This window comes from Oculina patagonica, chromosome 3 (genome assembly GCF_052425735.1).
Source record: "Oculina patagonica isolate OP01 chromosome 3, crgOcupat, whole genome shotgun sequence".
NCBI classification, from domain to species: Eukaryota; Metazoa; Cnidaria; class Anthozoa; order Scleractinia; family Oculinidae; genus Oculina; species Oculina patagonica.
Window position 1 is genome coordinate 29,098,521 of NC_135760.1, and position 18,940 is coordinate 29,117,460.

Below are 18,940 nucleotides of genomic sequence, written 5' to 3' on the forward strand. Positions count from 1 at the left end.
AACTCAAATAAAATGAAACTTGTATATCATTTTATTTTATGTCTTGTCTATTAGTTCATGGTAAAATATTTGAAATCGAACTTAACAAAAATTAATTATGATTTTTTTAAAACACCCATAAAGAGCCATCGCAAAAATCTCGCAAACATACTGTTGGTTAGAGAGGTTTTTCTCAAAAGTATAACGCGATCTAGAGCCCTGGATACTATCCACGATTAGTACTAGGGTTGGTGTACTAGAAACAAGAAAAAAAGTTTTGGGAACTAAGCTTTTTGAATTTTAGGAGTTTTATTCACAAAGCCTATTTTTAACGATCGTAACGCGCGTCACGCAATTTCTTACTATTGTGTTTCCTATCTTTCCCACGTAAAACAGTTGTCCGAGGGAGCAAATATTTTTTAAACTAGCTTTCTTCTCGGAATAAGGCATGGACAGTCCTAAATTTATCAAATATCGCCCCAAAAATAAGAATTAAGAAGGTTAAATCATGAGCGGCTCCGGTATGAGTTGTCTTTAGTTCCGTCTTAAACTGTACAAAAAGCTTCGAAAAGCGGTTTCCGTGATTCGGTTATCATAAATTAAATAGGGAATGAACTACGAAAGAAACCCTTAATAATTTAACATATTAAACAAATTTAACAGCTAGAAATTATTATCATTGTATTTTTGAAGTGTACGCCTAGAGAAAATGCAACACGAATGAAAATAGGCCAAAGCGAAAATCGTTTCTCAGAAAATGTTGGTTTCAGTCGGCTTTGATGCACGCGGGAATGTCAATGAAAGTTATTTTTAGTAGGTTAATTTCAATCCGTGTGACAAATGCTTGCTGCTAAAACTATTTCTTGTTTTACTTTATATTATTTGTTTTTTAAATAGGCTACAAACTTTTCCTTTAATATTTATTTTCTTCACTTTTTTTTTTGCACTGCCCTTGTGCTAAATTTAACTTATGCAAATTTGTGACAATTGATGTCGTGCGTGCTTACATTACCGCAGGAATATTTTTGCTCTTTGCGTTTCGTTTTGTTTCGTTCTGTGAAATGGCAGAATTTTGTTCCTTCTCGGCAATTTTAGGTGGTAAGTGCGAAAGTAGTCGTGGACATACAGATTGTATAGCCCTAAATGATTGTGACGGCGATATAAGTTTGCATCTAGCAAATCACCACCTGTCAAGAGAAAATTCATGTGAAAGGGATCTAATACTGGCAAGAGCAGGTCTTTTAGAACTCACAGAAGAACAGATAAAGAATATGATGGTTTTTCCAGCCCATCGTTTTACCTTAAGAAAGTACTGGCAAGCTCCGAAGACCTGCAAGTATCCAAGACATCATGGAAAGAAATCGGCGGTAACAGGAACTCATGTTATAAATTTTAAGCTGGCCAGGGAAATTAAAAACCTCTTTGGAGAAGCTGCACCGGTTGGTTCCCATAAGTTTTATCGTTAAAGATTGTTCTTAATCGCTAAAAATTGTTTACATTGTTAAGCCCTAGGCTGAAACAGATTTCACTTTCGTAAATATGAAATGCTAGGTCATTACTATTGTTGCATGGTGACAACTGTTCTCTGGACGCGTTCTGTTAGCTTACCTGAAACCGGCTCAAACACAGGATACAATGTTATTATAAAGTAATTTGAATGCGACTTAAATAATTTATTCTTAGTGACATAGCTTGCAACACCTGATGTTTTTAACCGTGACTAAATAAATTACTCTTTCAAGTTTGCTGCGAACACAGGGGTCAGGGTTGGTTGAAGGCGATTGTGGGGGAGGGGGGATTACTATACGTGGAGGTTCTGCCCATTTGTATGGTTTAGGTATATTAATGGGCAGAATTTTGCAAGTTTAAGTATATAAAAAGGTAAAGCATGTATACGAGCCTAGTGGCCCATCACGTTTTCGTAGCATAAAGCGACTAGGAGTATTCCCATCGCAGGGTTAACCCCAGTCTTGCCCAAGAACACGACATATTGAACCCGGCCAGGACTCGAACCCGGACCGAGTCTAGCGCGATAACCGTTTGGTTAACGTGCCTCCCATCAAGTGTATAAAAGGGTAGGGAAATCTGTCATAAGGAATGCAAAAGGGCCTTTAATAAAAAAATATATATCTATTTCGAACAGACACATTATAGCTGAATCATTTTAATTTATTAAGGCAATAAGACTTCATGTTTTATGTACCTTTACCTCATGTCATTTAGGTATATGAAAGGGGTACCTTTTCCGTGAAAATGGTATATAGAAAAGGTAAGGGGTTGGACATCTAGGCAGAGCCTCCCTGTATAACACCTTTTTGGGTAGCACCCCGGAGACAACAAAGAACAACTACCATCCGTCATTAGAAAGAGGGTGTGAAGTAACATCATGTAGTATTCACAAGGGAGAGCAGATCTTAGGGCTTTTTGCAGGGATGGTTGACAGTTTTAGGGCGAGTAACACTTACTTTTTGTTGCTAGCCATCTGCACAACATGCAGAAAGAAACACGCCGAAAAATGCGCGGAGGGTCCGAAACGGTGTATGACAAACTCAGAAGAAACTGGGCCGAGAAATTCCTTAATGTTGACAACAACGAGGGAAGTAGCAGGGCACCGGTAGCACATTGCGATGAGCGAGGAGACGAATTTGAATATCAAGCTTCTAATTTTTGCAGTGACTTACAGCTTGGCTGGGCTCTACACAAGGCGCGAAATCAAGGTGTGCGATTTCCTGATGACGTTAAACAATACCTAACGAGGAAATTCGACCTTGGAGAGAGAACCGGCAACAAGGCAGATCCCGGAAAAGTGGCTGCAGACATGAGAACAGCAAGAAGACCAGATGGTTTGCGGATATTTGACAGAAAAGACTGGCTAACGAAAAGTCAAGTACAGGGTTTTTTTTTTTTCGAGACTAGCGGCCACACGAAGAAAGCAGGGGAACCAAGAGCTACAGATGGAGGATGTGTACGCAGAGGAGGAAGAGGAAGAAAGGCGTGAAGTGCTAGAGAGCGTCGCCGCTGAACTCAGTCCCAGGCATCCAATCTGCTATGATTCTTACTGCCTGTGTGACCTGGCACGAGACGAGAGTCTTGACAGTTTCAGTGTAGTTATGCTCAAGGAGATTTTAAGATATTTTGAGATTCCCTTTGGTTCACGAGATCGGAAAAAAAATCTAGTAGTGAACTTGTCCTCATTCTTGGAAGAATGTGACTGTCGCCAATAGGAAAAAACGTTCAAATACTATCTATTCAATTCCCGGATGCGTTTCAAACGTTTAATAGTTTTCTGTGAACCGAGAAAATAAAAATAGTTTAAAGCCCTGTATTACTGCTAATGTAGAAAAGGATTAAAGTCGTCCTTTTTTGTTGCTGAGTTAAATTAGTTATACTATCCACTTTAAGGACCGGTCATTATTTATCAGGGGTGGAGGGCCCACGAAATTGTGGAAAAAGTAGCCTAATAAATTATGACCCTCCCCCAAACTGGAACCAAAAATTGTGACCCTCCCCAAATTGGAGTCTATTAAGGGTGCCTGCGGGTATTTCCAGGAGCGGAGGTGCTATTTTAAAAATCGAATTTTGGGCATGGAAAGCTAAACCGATTTTTCTTATTTTTTGGTAGTCGTAATGACAAACTAGAACTATAAAATAAACGAAATAAATGAACAGGAAATATCAGCATATTTAAATTACTCTATTTTTATTATTAATACTATTTTTCTAAACGCAAAGATAGCTTTTTTATTACTGTCAATAAGTTAAAATTATCCAAAAATTCATTTGAGCAAGTTTCAACGAAATCGGATGGGTAGAAATCGCTGCACAGTTGACTGTTATAGATTTAAGCTTCGCCAGATGTTACAACAACGCTTGAGTAATGTTTCGATTGCATTGACAGGTTCCTTACTTCCCTTCTTTTTCCATTCTAGATCTCCATCGATATAACAAAAGTGGAAGCAGAGAGAAAGAAACTAGACACCCAATTCTTTTTTTCTTTTTTGGGGGGTCAATTTTACCAGAATTGAAATCAACTTTGTTTTGTTACGCTGCGACGTGTAAACCTGCTACAAATTTGCATAAATTGAATTCAGCGAAGACTGAGAAGTATTTGATGACGGCATATGGGCTATTTTCAAAAGTCGAAACCAATGATAGAAGTCGTTTTGCTTTGCTAACGTAACAATTTACGAAATGAAGTATGAAGGGAGGGCAAAATATTAATGTACGTGACATCCTAAAAATAACATTTACATTCCAGCGTGTTAGCCGATTGAAATCTACATTCCCTGCAAAGATTTTCGCCGTAGTAAGTCGATGTAAATTCGCCGTACATAATTTTTTAAGGCACTTTATACTACGAATAAAACTTCTCGTTGTTAAAAATCTCGTTGTCAAAATGTTGCGCGAAGGATTTTTTCATAGTTTATTCCTTATGATATCCAAATCACGGAAACGTCTTTTTCGAAGCTTTCCGGTGAAACTAAAGACAACTCACACCGGAGCCGCTATGATTTAACCTTCTTAATTCTTATTTTTGGGGCGATATTTGATAAATGTAGGATTGCCCATGCCTTATTCCGAGCAGAAAGCTAGTTTCGAAAATATTTGCTCCCTCGGACAACTGTTTTATGTGGGAAAGATAGGAAACACAATAGCATGAAATTGCGTGACGCGCATTACGACCGTTAAAAATAGGCTTTGTTGATAAAACTCTTAAAATTCGAAAAGCTTAGTTCCCAAAACTTTTTTTCTTGTTTCTAGTACACCAACCCTAGTACTAATCGTGGATAGTATCCAGGGCTCTAGATCGCGTTATACTTTTGAGAAAAACCTCTCTAACCAACAGTATGTTTGCGTGATTTTTGCGATGGCTCTTTATGGGGTGTTTTAAAAAAATCATAATTAATTTTTGTTAAGTTCGATTTCAAATATTTTACCATGAACTAATAGACAAGACATAAAATAAAATGATATACAAGTTTCATTTTATTTGAGTTAAAGCGTAATTTTTCAGCGCGTTGAGCGCGACGCCTAAATTTGACTCGAAACAGGATGATTTTTTCGGTTCTTGACCGTTCTCAGCATTCATCGCCAAAAATATTGACAAATAACACTACAAGCCAAAATATTGCTATTTTTGTTTATCATATGGATCAATTGTCTTGCACAGAAAATTTGAAGGAATTCTGTTTTGGGCCGAAAATCGAGTGGTCGGTTCTTACACGGACGCCCACTTAAGTGCTACTTTTAAGTGATGTAATATGCATATGATATCCAGTGTTAAAGGCAAATAATACTTATATATTTTTTAACTGTTATCAAGATGACTTCCACTAATCAAGTTTTTGAAATGTCAGTCGTCATCAACAACAGCCCTTTTCAGGACTACAAACTGTACTTTCATCAAGATGATCCCACTAGACATTCCAACAGTATTATCTGTTTAAAAACAGATGTTTACTTGAAACTAAAAAAATGTAACTACTGTAATTTCTGGGACCTTACCGACATGTTTTCTCCTTAAAAATTCCGCTGCTTTCTCCCTGTCTTAAATTCTAATAATTTTATTTTCATTTCTTATTGGTGATATCTGGGATGTATCCAATAACTAACTAGATGTAGCAAGTAACTGTTTCAAGAGCCTTTAAATCTTTAATGATATCATTGTTCTAGAACAGTGCCATTAAAGATTGACATACCTGTACATAAATTTTATACAAAAATATTGAATTTTCTTTTCCTAACATGATGTCCCTAGCATTAAATAATTATAATGAGTAAGAGAAAGCAAACTGTAATTACCTCCAGCTGTAACAAGCAAATGTTCCAAGTTATCCTCTCTACAGAAAGCAATTCATAAAAATAAAAAATAGTAAACTCTGGTTTAGGTGGCTCATAATGGTTTAAACATCTCTGTCTTTGGCAACCTATTGCAGCTACACAAATAAAATGTCCAGGATAACTTTTCGTACAAATTTGTACAGGTTTTACTGAAAACAAACTGATGGTGCTTTGACATCAAAATTATTTATATAAAAAAAACTATCAACACGCAGTTTTCAAGTTATTATACACAAACGGCCTAAATTAAGGTATTTTATTTGAAACAAACCCTGTTTACTAAAATTCTTCACTGGTTTACAGCAAATGTTTTTAAGCCAGGCTGTCATGCAAGCTGAAATTGAAAACCAAAGACTGAAAGGTCTAAACTATTGTGAGCCACCTTTAAATGAAACTTTTTTTTGTCAAATCTCATAATATAACATTTCAGCACTATCTGGCCATGTAACACCAACAAGAATCAAGACCAAGTTAAGTAAACTGGAAAGGAAAGTTGAATTTGAAATCAAAATGCAGTAGCTTTCTTAAACAAGATATGTAGCACAATTCTGCTTACAAATGTTGAAGAAACTATTCAGGAGAGCAACACTCATTCTTGACATGTTTTTTCCAAAGTGAAAAATTAGTGACAGGTGTCAAAAGCACACAAGGTTTGCGTTGTTTTGACGATAGTACCGGTAGTTGTTCCTCTTTCACCAGCACCATGATAGTACATGTCAAACGAATAAGAAGTTGTGTTAAGTGAAGTTATGTTCAATCATGGCAACATTTTTTGGCGACCCCGCCAGGACAACAATAGCTAGTGGCAATTCAAAGAAATGATCTTGCTCAAGGGGAGCTCAAGGATGGTTACTGGCATCACTTCGCAAGGCCAAGGCCATTTTGGATTGCACATTGTGGAACCTTGCACAGGATTTTGACTGTTTGCACTAGTGAAAGTTGTGCTCAAGGTTTGTTATTCTTATCGTTTTGCATCATGTTTCGATTTGTTATTTGCAGTGGTCGCTTAGCAGCATGTTTGGATTTGTTATTCATATTGATCACTTCGCATTGTGTTTGGATCTTGTACTTGGCCTTATTTGGATTTTGTCTTGTACATTTGAATCATCCAGGGGCTGACTTAAACACTGTGTAAGACGCTAGGAGGATTTTACTTCGTGCATTTTTCTTTCATGGTTTTATTGTTGTTTATCATTATCTTGGCTTGGAATTATTTGTTGGGGTTGTTCGTAAGGAATCAACAATCGAATCAACAAGAAGGTCTTGGACATTGTTGTTTATGTGACAAGGGTTTTGCTTCTTTTCCCACTATTATGCCGTCAACAGGAGAGTGTGAAGAGGTTATCAATGAAGAAGGCATAATAGAACATAAACAAGAAAAGGGAATCAGGAAGACTGCAGTTACCAAAACACGCCACAACTAGAAAGACTGAGCGCTAGTGGCAAAGACGAAGTCAATACTTTGTTGAAGGTATTGGAGGCATGCCTTGCTGTCATGGAAGAACTATAAAAGGTGTACTTACACTTGGGGGAAAATGACAGCAAAAAGTTAGTTGCAGAAGAAGCGGAGGGTTTGGATTCTTGGTCTTGACTTCTACGGTTCTGACCAGTCCATCAGAGCCCGGGAAAACCTTAAGAGGCTCCGACTGAGAATATGAAGAATCGTTGGACAGGCTGGGGAAATCGAAAATCTTGAAACTTTGCCCGAATAACACCTTTGGGGAACTATGTTCGAAAATATTATTCTCATCTTCTAGGAATTTATGGTTTTCGAGAAATTAAGAAAAAACGAAAATAACGGTTTTAGCTCATTAAATATGCAAAAAATATGCGTTAAAATGGCAAAGTTCTCGATATTCCTATAAGAGCAATTTTCAATACTTTGAATTGAAATAAACTTAAAATAATAGCTTGACCTTTCTTCTACCAGGCAACATAAACTTTCAATTTTTTCCGGCTATTTTGAGGTTTCCTTCGCTTTTTAAAATATTGCTTTATCAAGCACTTCGGGAAAGGGCAAAAATTGAGAAACTTTGGAGGCCGAAAAAGCACCTTGATATGTCCGATATCGAGTCAAACTAAACACTGTGCAAAAGCGCAATGTCTTTTCTGTTATAATATTAAATAAAAAATCTGGGTACTCAAGATTCACACAAATGAGAAACGAAAGTTTACGACCTCCTCGTGTCTAATTTGCATAGCTAATTTTTGAATTCGTTCTCCGCTAAGTGATCTGGTCCACTAAATTTAAATTTGGGAGCTATGATTTGCACAAAGAAAGCAAGTTTAAACTTTATTTGATTTTTTTGACGTCTTATGCCTATCAACAGTTTATATAAACGCGAAGAAAGAAGAAAAAACAGTAAAATCATCGACTGAGCTCATTGCGTGACCTGCGTCACGGTATGAATTTTCTTGTCAATAATTGAATTAAAAAGATCGGAGGAAAGATTTGTTTGTTAGGACTCTTACATTTCAAATTTAAAATTAAAGATTAAGATAATAATATCATTCACTTACCTGAAATTAGGAATGATTTGTATATTTTATTTACTCGCATAACTTACGTCAAAAATATAAATCGTGTAGTTATTATTAATTTGGAAGTTTACTTTTTACGAACATAAACGTAAATAATTATTAAAACTATGATGGACATATATCGCTGTAAGATCCGTTCAGTTGTCATTAATGGAAATAAAATACGAAAAGTTTCTCATCTTGTTTTAAAACAACTATATAAAATGTTTCGATCGTGCAAAATCCATTTATTCATTCAGATGTACATCACAAAATTAGATTAAAGAGACCGAACAGTATGTACACAGCTACAGGACCCGGCGCCAGGACATTTAACACAAAGCACGAAATTATTCGGCTGAAATTTAAAAATAGAATGACACTTTACAGTTGTGCCTCTCTTGTGGGTGGGGCTTGGTCCAAGCCCAGAAAATCCAGAATTTGTCCAGTTTGTCACAAAATTTTCAGCAGGCATGAGTTAAATTTTGCGTGTGATTTTCCCATCGCCTGTGCTCATTAAAATCAAGCGTCTGGGCACGATTTCAAAACAAGTGAAATCTTGGGTTGTAGAATGCGTGTTAAGTTAAAGCATAGTTAGTAGAAAAGTCAATAAAAAACTAATACTCTGCCTTTGAAGGCGCATTTAATACTTGTGATAAAATTTTACTTATTTGCTTGTAAATTGAAACCCGAGACGTCACGAAACCGCAAAAGTGCCCAACAGCAAGCGCTTGTTCTGAAGGCTAGTAGGGTAAGGTCAACTGTCATTTTATAACTTAAAACCAATATTAAATTTACAATATTAAAGAAAGTGTTTTAACTTAAAAGTCTAGGAAATACTATAGTAATCATGTAGGCTATTATTCATTAAATTTTTACTTGGAAGTTGTTACTGTGGGCTTAAACCTAAATTAAGTAACAGAAAGTTAATGCTTATGTGATCTAGCTCAAACTATACCCGACTCTTGTAAAACAGAGCAGGGTTGCTTGCTATTCCGCGATCCTCCCGAGTGAAAGAAGGCTTATGGCTCGCAATTTCCATTGGTATTGAACATCTTGCTCTCCAGTCCGCCAGCAAAAGAGCGTGTTCTTGTATTTATGACAAACTGTAATATGTTCTTGGCATTCTTGCGCTACAAAAATCCCAAGGTATTGGATAGTTAAGCTTGCATTAATTCAGTTACCCAAACATAGATGTGGTTCAAAGAAAACAAAATTACCTTACCTGTACGGGCAACTAACAATTTTCCTTCGCTATCGTTGCTTTCAGTATCTGTCAGACAAGATGTAACAAAATTTGAAGTGTGCTTTTGCATGGTAATTTACAAACTGGACAAATTCTGGATTTTCTGGGCTTGGACTCCTGAAGCCCCACCAACAAGAGAGGCACAACTGTAAAGGATCATTCTATTTTTAAATTTCAGCCGAATAATTTTGTGCTTTGTGTTAAATGTCCTGGCGCCGAGTTCTGTCGCTGTGTACGTGTTCGGTCTCTTTAAATTGAATTATAAATTAATTTAATTTTGTGATGTGCATCTGAATAAATGAATGAATGGTTTTTGCGCGATCGAAACCTTTTATATAGTTGTTTTAAAACAAGATGAGAAACTTTTCGTATTTTATTTCCATTATAAATGATAACTGAACGGAAACTAACAGCGATATATGTTCACAATATTTATGTACGTTTTTGTTTATAACTGAAGTCAACTTCCAAATTAATAATACTACGCAAGTTACGGCTTTGACGTGAGTTACCCGCTAGAGTAAATAAAAGGTACAAATCATTCCCAATTTCAGGTAAGTGAATGATATTATCTCATTCTTTAATCTTAAATTTGAAATGCAACTGAGTCCTAACAAACAAATCAAATTCAATTGTTGACAAGAAAATTTATAACGTGACGCAGGTCACGCAATGAGCTCAGTCGATGATTTTACTGTTTTTTCTTCTTTCTTCGCATTTATATAACCTGTTGATAGGCATAAGACGTCAACAAAATCAAATAAAGTTTAAACTTGCTTTCTTTGTGCAAATCATAGCTCCCAAATTTAAATTTAGCGGACCAGATCACTTAGCGGAGGACGAATTCAAAAATTAGCTTTATGCAAATTAGACACGAGGAGGTCGTAAACTTTCGTTTCTCATTTGTGTGAATCTTGAGTACCCAGATTTTTTATTTGATAATATAAAAGAAGAGACATTGCGCTTTTGCACAGTGTTTAGTTTGACTCGATATCGGACATATCAAGGTGCTTTTTCGGCCTCCAAAGTTTCTCAATTTTTGCCCTTTCCCGAAGTGCTTGATAAAGCAATATTTTAAAAGGCGAAGGAAACCTCAAAATTTCCGGAAAAAATTAAAGGTGTATGTTGCCTGAAAGAAGAAAGGTCAAGCTATTATTCTAAGTTTATTTCGATTCAGAGCATTGAAAATTGCTATTATAGGAATATCGAGAACTTTGCCATTTTTACGCATATTTTTTGCATATTTAATGAGCTAAAACCGTTATTTTCGTTTTTCTTAATTTCTCGAAAACCATAAATTCCTAGAAGATGAGAATAATATTTTCGAACATAGTTTCCCAAAGGTGTTATTCAGGCAAAGTTTCAAGATTTTCGATTTCCCCAGCCTGTCCAACGATTCTTCATATTCTCAGTCGGAGCCTCTTAATTACTCGGCCAAGGAGCCAATGACCACGTGGGACATTCTCTGTAACCACAAGGACTAGGTCACCGACTGCCAAGTTGCGTCGTTTAAGAATCCACTTCTTACGCTCATGGAGTAGAGGCAAGTACTCAGGGAGCCATCTCTTCCAGAAGTGGTTAGAGAGGAGCTGTCCCGTTCGCCACTGTTTGCGGGAGTGTATATCCTCTTCTTCAAAAACTCCAAGTGGCAGGAACATACCCTGGCGTTGCTGAAGGAGATGGCTGGTGGTGACAGGTTCCCAGTCGTTAGGGTCGTCGTTACTTGGACACAGAGGTCTGCTGTTCAGGATTCCCACGGTCTCAGCGAATACGGTCCTCAGGGTCTCCCTTGTAACTAGGGCATGAGGGTGCCCTAGAATGGCCTTCATGGTGTTGCGCACACTTCTAATGAGGCGCTCCTACACCCCAGACATATGGCTAGCAGTGGGGGGCTGGAAGTGCCACTTTTTGAATGGTTGACAGTGCCACTCTACTTCTTTCTCGTGCAGAGACCAACTTCTTGGTCCAACTGTTGGAGAGCCAATCTCATCTCATTCTCGGCCCCGGTGAAGTTAGTACCATTGTCACTCCAGATTTCCTTAGCTGCACCATGAATGCAGGTGAAACGGCGCAAGGCCTGGATAAAGGTGTCCGTCTCTAGTGATCCTGCATCCTCGATGTTTATGGCCATTGAGGTGAGACAAACAAAGATGCACCCATAGACTTTCTCAGTACCCCGGCCTCTCTTGACGTGAAAAGGACCAAAGTAATCAAGCCCTGTGTAGGTGAATGGTGGCTCATGTGGTACAAGTCTGGCTTTAGGGAGGTCTCCCATCATCTGTTTCATGACTCCTTCATGTCTCTTTCGACAGGGAACACATTGGCGAAGTGTCCGACAGGTGAGAGCACGAGCATTGAGAATCCAGAACTTCTGTCGTAGAGCTGACAGGACATGCTCGCGACCTGCATGTCCGAGTATCTCATGGAAGTGTTGGATGACCGCTACTGCAATCGGGTGCTCGCTGGGAACAAGCAAAGGATGGATGGCTTGGGAGGCTACAGGCGCATGTTGTAGTCGTCCTCCAACACAGATTGCTCCATTTATGAGGACTGGGCAAAATGCGCTCAGTTTGCTGCTGTTTTTCACTGGTCTCCCAGAACGCAGGGCTTCCAACTCTTCCTGGAAGTACTGACGTTGGACTAGCCTTATGATGATTCTTCAAGCTGTGTGCTTCTCCGTCAAGCTCATCTTACTGGTGATTGCCTTAGGCAGTGTGTTGCGTTTGGATTTCACAAAGTGAACGAAGCGTATGAGCCATGACACACTCCAGATCAGCTTGGGCCATGATGAGAACTTCTTTAGCAACTGGTCCAAGGAAGAGCTGACTGTCACTGTTCTGGTGTTCTGGTTGGCCTTCGGGGCAATGACTTCATTGTCATCTTCCTTAACATCGCCAACATCGCAGCAAGGCCAACGGTCTTCCATTAGAGGAAGTCGGGGCCAGACCACCATCGACATCCAGGTTGAAATGCTTCAATGGGTAATCCTCGTGACCCATCATCAGCTGGGTTTAGAATACCGGGGACATGATGCCATTGGGCAGGAGTCGTGTGCTCGTGAATTTCCTCAAGCCTTGTGGCGACAAAGCGATGAAATCTTCTGGTTTCATTCCTGATGTACTGGAGTACCGTAAGTGAGTCAGTCCAAAATGTCACATGGTCAACAGGAAGGTCGAGCTCTGCCTTGATCATATTGCTGATTCGAACGGCCATGAGACTTGCCATGAGTTCAAGGCATGGAATAGTTGGTCTCTTCACAGGGGAATTGCGACATTTTCCGAAGACAAAGGAGCACTGAATGTGGCGATAGGGGTTGCTTAATCTTAGATAAGCTGAGGCTGCGTAGGCGTACTCACTAGCATCGCTGAACATATGAGGTTGAACTGTGCAGTCGTCTGCCATGTTAAGGTTCCTGTAACAGCGGGGTATTTGGATGGCTTCGATCAAAGGCAGAGAACGTGTCCACTGCTGCCAAACCTGCAGATGGCGGTCTTGGATTTCTTCATCCCATTCAACTTTCTCTTTCCAGAGCTCTTATATTAACACCTTGATAGGTAGAACATACACAACAGAAATCCTAAAGGATCAAACAGCGAGCTGATGGTGGAGAGGATTCCGCACTTGGTAGCTGGCTTGTCTGTGGGGACTGTTTTAAAGCAGAAAACATCTCTTTCAGCATCCCAGTGTAGACCTAACGTGCGATTGATCAGCAGTCTGTCTAGTTCGAGGTTGAGGGTTGGGTTGGCCCTTTCTTGCGTTGGCAGTGCCTGCAGAACTTCTCTTCCATTGCTCAAGAACTTGGTGAGATGGAAACCACCTTCCTTCAGCATAGCGGTGAGCTTAACAGCAAGGTCAGCAGCCTCATCAACAGTGGCGGTGGACTTAAGGAGGTCGTCAACATAAAAATTATGACGAACGGTTTCGGCGGCTTGTGTACCATACTTTTCCTCATTGTCGTCAGCTGTTTGCCTCAGAGCCTTGTTTGAGCAGCATGGGGAGGAGGTTGCACCAAATATGTGCACCTGCATCTGGTACTCCTCTGGGGCATCGTGTAAGTTTCCAGACCACCACAGGAAACGAAGAGCGTCAGTCCTCGGCTGGCACTAGCACTTGGTGAAACATTTTTTCTATGTCTGCTATGAGGGTGACTCCTTCCTGACGGAAACGCATAAGGCCACCAGCCAGATTGTTAATGTAATCCGGGCCTTGTAGGAGCTGTTCGTTCAAGGATGTTTCACCAAATTTAGCTGCTGCGTCAAACACCACGCGGAGCTTGTCTGGTTTGTGGGGATTAACAACTGGGTGGTGTGGCAGGTACCATGTCTTGCTACTTCGTTGCTCCGCCTCTTCTTGGGTGAGCTTGCGAGCATGGCCCATGGCAATGTATCCATTGATAACTGAGCGGTACATCACTTGTAGCTCCTCATCTCGTTCTAAACGGCGCTTGAGGTGGCGTAGTCATATTTCAGCCATCTGGCGGTTAAAGGGAAGTTGTGGATCTTCATGCTTCCAAAGGAGGCCCACACAATAGTGATCATCTTTCTTGGAGATGGTGTCGTTGATTATCTTTTCAGCACGCCTGTCCTCTACCGACATCGACTTGTAGTGTCCACTGGTGCCAAGGGACTCAGACTTCCAGAAAAGCTCGACTTGATGGTTGAGGGACACATCATCAACTGCAGCATGGATATGGTGAACATCGTAACTCTGACACAAGTCATTTGCTTATCCCCAGTTCTTCCAAGAACGGCAAAGCCAAGGCATGGGCGAATCGCAATGGGGTCCTCTGGATTGCCATGACGAACCTCTAGGGGGATAAACACTTCGGGCACGTTAGTTCCAATGATCAACGAGATCTTTTGACAATCAACTTCTGGGAAAGAGACGTCCTTAAGATGCGGCCATCTTCCCTTATTGGCAGTGATGCATTGATGTCGCAGAGGAATCTGCAGTTCAGCACCCGACCACGCTCTCAGCAACTGAAGCTGTCGAGGTCGCTCATCGATGAGAGACTCCACTGTAAGATCGACCCTTTCCCCTTCCTGGGGTTCATTGTGGTTGCTCACTGTTGAGAAAACCAATTGTTCAGGTTGGCCACGGAGACCTAGGAGACTGACAAGTGATGGGTCTACCAGGGTAATCTCAGACCCAGAGTCTAGCATCGCGTAGGTAGTTATGGTAGTTCCATTGTGACCAATAACTCGCAGGGGTACAACTTGCAGAAGGATGGTGTCCGAGTCCTTAGATTTGGTGGTTAGATTTGGTGCTACAGGAGGTAGCAGAGGGCGTGCTGTCAACTGGCGTGGGTAGGCTATCTGCAGAATGGTCCCTTGATACGCTCACGTGAAGACTGGTTGGGTGAAGGAGCGAGTGGTGGAATGCCCCGCATCCTGAAACACGGCACCTGAAGGAGCTGGGAAGTGTCTGCTGAATGCTCACGGTCTTTGAGGCAGTTTGGGCACAGTTTCTTCAGGGAGACTAGGGTTGCCCTCTCTTGTGGCTTCTTCCCTTTAAACGTATCGCATCGGTATAAAGGGTGTGCTTGACCACAGCAACAACAGTTGTTTGACTTCTTCTTTCCATTTTTCTGATTTTGCTGAGGCTTGCGGTCATCACTGATGGCCATTGTTGTAAACTTTGGCAGGTCATTCTTGTCCGGGGGCCTTTTGTTCTTGAAGCGGGGGCCAGTGCCTGTCGTGCGATTTACTAGATGATTTGCAATGCTTGCGTGCCTCTTTACTAAGTCGACAAAGTCATTCAGGGTGGTGAAGCCCTGGCCCTTTGCCTCTAGATCATATGCAAGGGTGGCGAACTTGTTCTTTGGGAGTTTGGGTAGGCGCTGTGTCATACTGATGATGTTTCCTTGATTGATTTCTGACAGACAGTTCATGGATTTTAAGGTGGCGAGGGCTTTTGTGGCCTGATCAGCAAACTTTTTCAAGGTGGCTCTGTCTCCGCTTGCGATGGGTGGTCCTTTGGTGAGGTTGTTCACTACAGAATTGATGATCATACAGGGTCTGCCATATCTCTCTTGGAGGATCTTGAGCGCTTGATGGATTCCACCGGTGGCTGTTTCAAGGCCACATACAGCTTCCTTGGCTTCACCTCCTAGGAACTGCAGTAGTCGGGTCATCTTGTTCTCGTCGTCAATGTCTTTCCGAGACATCACACAGTGTTGGAAGCGCTGTTGAAACAAGGGGAACTTACATGTATCTGGCGCTCCGACGAACTTTGCTACCTGGATAGGAGGTAGGTCTTGATTGTGAGCAAGCCTTTGTTGTGCCATTGAAATATCCTTCATGGCTGAGGCAACCAAAGTTAGGACTTCTCCATTAGCAGAAGGTGTGGGCATTTCATTCACGCTTGAGGTACCAAACAAAGGCTGACGAGGCGTTGCCCAAGGAGAAAGGCTGCTCATTATGGGTAGACTCAGCCCGCTGTCAGTGACAGACCATGCACCAGTGTAAGTGGTGATCACTGGTGTGATAGGTACTTTGGTAGAGGCTGGTGCAAATGGGCTTGACTTTACGTGTGGAGACCAATAGGACAGTGTCGACGGAGTAAGATTGTTCACTACAGGCGGGCTCAGGCTGCTGGCCATGGTTGTGGATGAAACACGGGTGTTTACTGGTGTAACAGATACCTTAGTAAAGGTTGGCACAAATGTACTTGGTGTTACAGGTGGAGACCGATAGGGCAGTGTAAAGGAAGTGGCACTACTCAACAAAGGCGGGTTCAGACTGCTCGTAGCTGGGGATGAAGCACCAGGGAGGTGTGCAGGCATGTCCAATACATTGGGTGCCACTAGGGGCAAAGAATCCGTGACAGTAATCAACGGCGGGTTAATATCACTGATTGTTCACTGAGCTTCGCTTGCACAAGGACAACACAAAGCACGTGGTTTCGCTGGATAGCCTTTCGCCCTCGCGAGCAACGACCTCCGTTGTAAACACCAACATTATTCGGCGAATCGATAAAATATGACCCGTTCCACCTCTGCTTATTCACATGTTGGCGGATTAGACGTCCTTTTCTCGTGAAATGAAAAACAGCGATTTCGACAAATGCGAATCGCCAGCCTCCACGCAGTTAAATTCCGAAGATGTCAGGCGAGAGAGAGCGCTTTCCCTGAAGCGCTCACGTTCTGGTCACCTTGGCTCTCTTACCAAAGCACAAAATGAGATCGAAACACTGTTACTAGACAAACACTCACCGAACGTGACCTTAGTAAAACAAAAGTTCGACAATTGAATAGCTTGATGCAAAGGTATGCTAAGTGACTTTTAAGATGAAAAATCGTTTTTTTCCTTCAAACGTGCCCGAATTTTTGCATGTGGTCTTCAATTTAATGGAAAAACATTGTCCTCGAATTAAAATTTCTGGTTTGCACCTTGTCTTCGAGAAAACTAGAACTATGGTCACTTTAAAACAATAACACGCGGCAAAGAGAGAAAGAGGATTAAACTTAGCAGTTACAGTAAAGTAAAGTTAGGGTCAGCTAGTGTTAAGGTTAGGGTTAAGTGTCACGAATGTTATATAAACATTGAACTTGACCGATCGACAAACTTGAGCGACTGAACAGTGAAAAGAAGTGAAAAATATATAGCAAAATGAACGAGAAATCCTTAAACAAAAACGACTTACGCCGTTGCCCTTTCCTCTCGCCAGCTTCTAACCACAAATGCACTCGCCAAATGTTCAATGTTTCGTTTTCAGTCAGCAAATTTAGGCTGCTAAAGGTTAATCCATAATATGTTTTCGCTTTTCCCCAGTTTCTCTCCGTAGTCACGCGTAACGCAATTTGATCTTGACTCACAAGCAACGATCATTCTTTTAAACATTCAGGCCTTTTATTCCTGGAAAGGATCGCAGCTTAGGGCTAGTTTTTGTCGAAATGAAGCAATTTGTTGCTTTTCTTGGTAAAAATTATCCTTTTCTGTCGATTCTGTTGTGTTCTGTTGATTGAGTGAGCGTTTTCCGTCTTTGCCGTGCCGAACGAACTTTGTTTATTGTGACAATGCGTATCGAATGACGTATCCATTAAAGATTATTATGGGATATCCCTGAGTAGCTGAAATATGGGAAGTCCTATCGCCAAATCTAAGAGAATTTTTATAAGTCTAAAAGCACCTCCTTATTTCCAAACGTTCAACGCGGCAACACGAGGCAAATGAGCCAAAACTTCGAGAAAATAACGTTTTTTGGAACAGAAGTTGCTTCTAGACCTCGCCTGGCTCAATGCGCCTTCGAGAGCCAAGTTTACCGCCAGTCTTGGCAGGGCTTAGCAATCTTCAGGCAGCAACACATCTCGCTTCTTTGAGATATGCTAGTGGCTTACGGGTTTCCAGACTTAATGATGTCCTTTCACCACCAGACGGGCGTAAATATGTGTCAAATAAGCGAAAATAAGCGGACTTCTAATGCGTAAGGTGAGTTTTCAACTGGTCTGATTGAAAGTCTCGTTGCCTCGGCTTCGCGCGCCAAAATAATTCAAACGTAAGCTTACGTCACAAAGTAGTTTAAGAAATTCATTTCCAGATCCCGTTTTTGAGCGAGCGAATAAATTCCCCCCCCCCCCCCCAACAAAAGGACAACGATTTTCTATTTAATCGAAGACCACACGCAAAAATTCTGGCACGTTTGAGCAAAAATTCAGGCGCGTTTGAAGGAAAAAACGATTTTTCATCTTAAAAGTCACTTAGCATACCTTTGCATCAAGCTATTCAATTACGAAATCCTTTGGATAAACTTTGTTTTGTCGCACAATAAATTTATGGACGGTGCCGAACCTGAAGAAAGGGCTGAAAATTCTGAACGTTTCGAAATTCTAGCTCAGCAAAGGATAAGCCTCTCTACAAGTGTTGAAAAATTTATTAGTGATGCAGCAACCAAGTTAAACAAGCTGGTGATGCAAGATTTACAGAAAATGTCTGGTCCAAGACATCATGGATACCTGAAGTCACGCAGTCGCCGATCGTCACGCCACCCAAGCAACACTAACAGTTCGAAAGGGCAAGCCCGCAGATTGGAGGCAGAGAAGGCTCAACTGGCTCTCGTGTTCGCAGAACAAGAGAAACAACGGAGAGTTGAAGAAGAAACAAAGATGTTGGAGCTGAAAAGAAAGCAATGTGAACTTGCCCGGATGCGAGAAGCCAAGGAAGAAGAACTAAATGCCATCATTAGGCTGGAATCCCTAAAGACTGAGGCAGACCGCAAGCTCGCTGAAGCAAGAAGAGCAGCTGCCATTATGGACTTAGAGGCCAAACTCACTGAAGAAATGGAAGAGGGATTGTCAGACAAATTATGAGTCATCATCAGTGGAGTCACCACCCTTCAATCGTGCACCACCTTCTT

General features: G+C 41.0%; 1 protein-coding gene across 1 annotated transcript in view; it reads right to left on the minus strand.

The window, feature by feature from the left end:
• LOC144647608 (uncharacterized) overlaps window positions 1-18,940 on the minus strand; it is a 73,299-nt gene that overhangs the window by 43,982 nt on the left and 10,377 nt on the right. Inside the window, exon 8 of the mRNA XM_078507390.1 lies at window positions 5,782-5,819. Within this exon, the coding sequence (XP_078363516.1) occupies window positions 5,782-5,819 (38 nt within the window). The remainder of the gene's footprint in view (window positions 1-5,781; window positions 5,820-18,940) is intronic.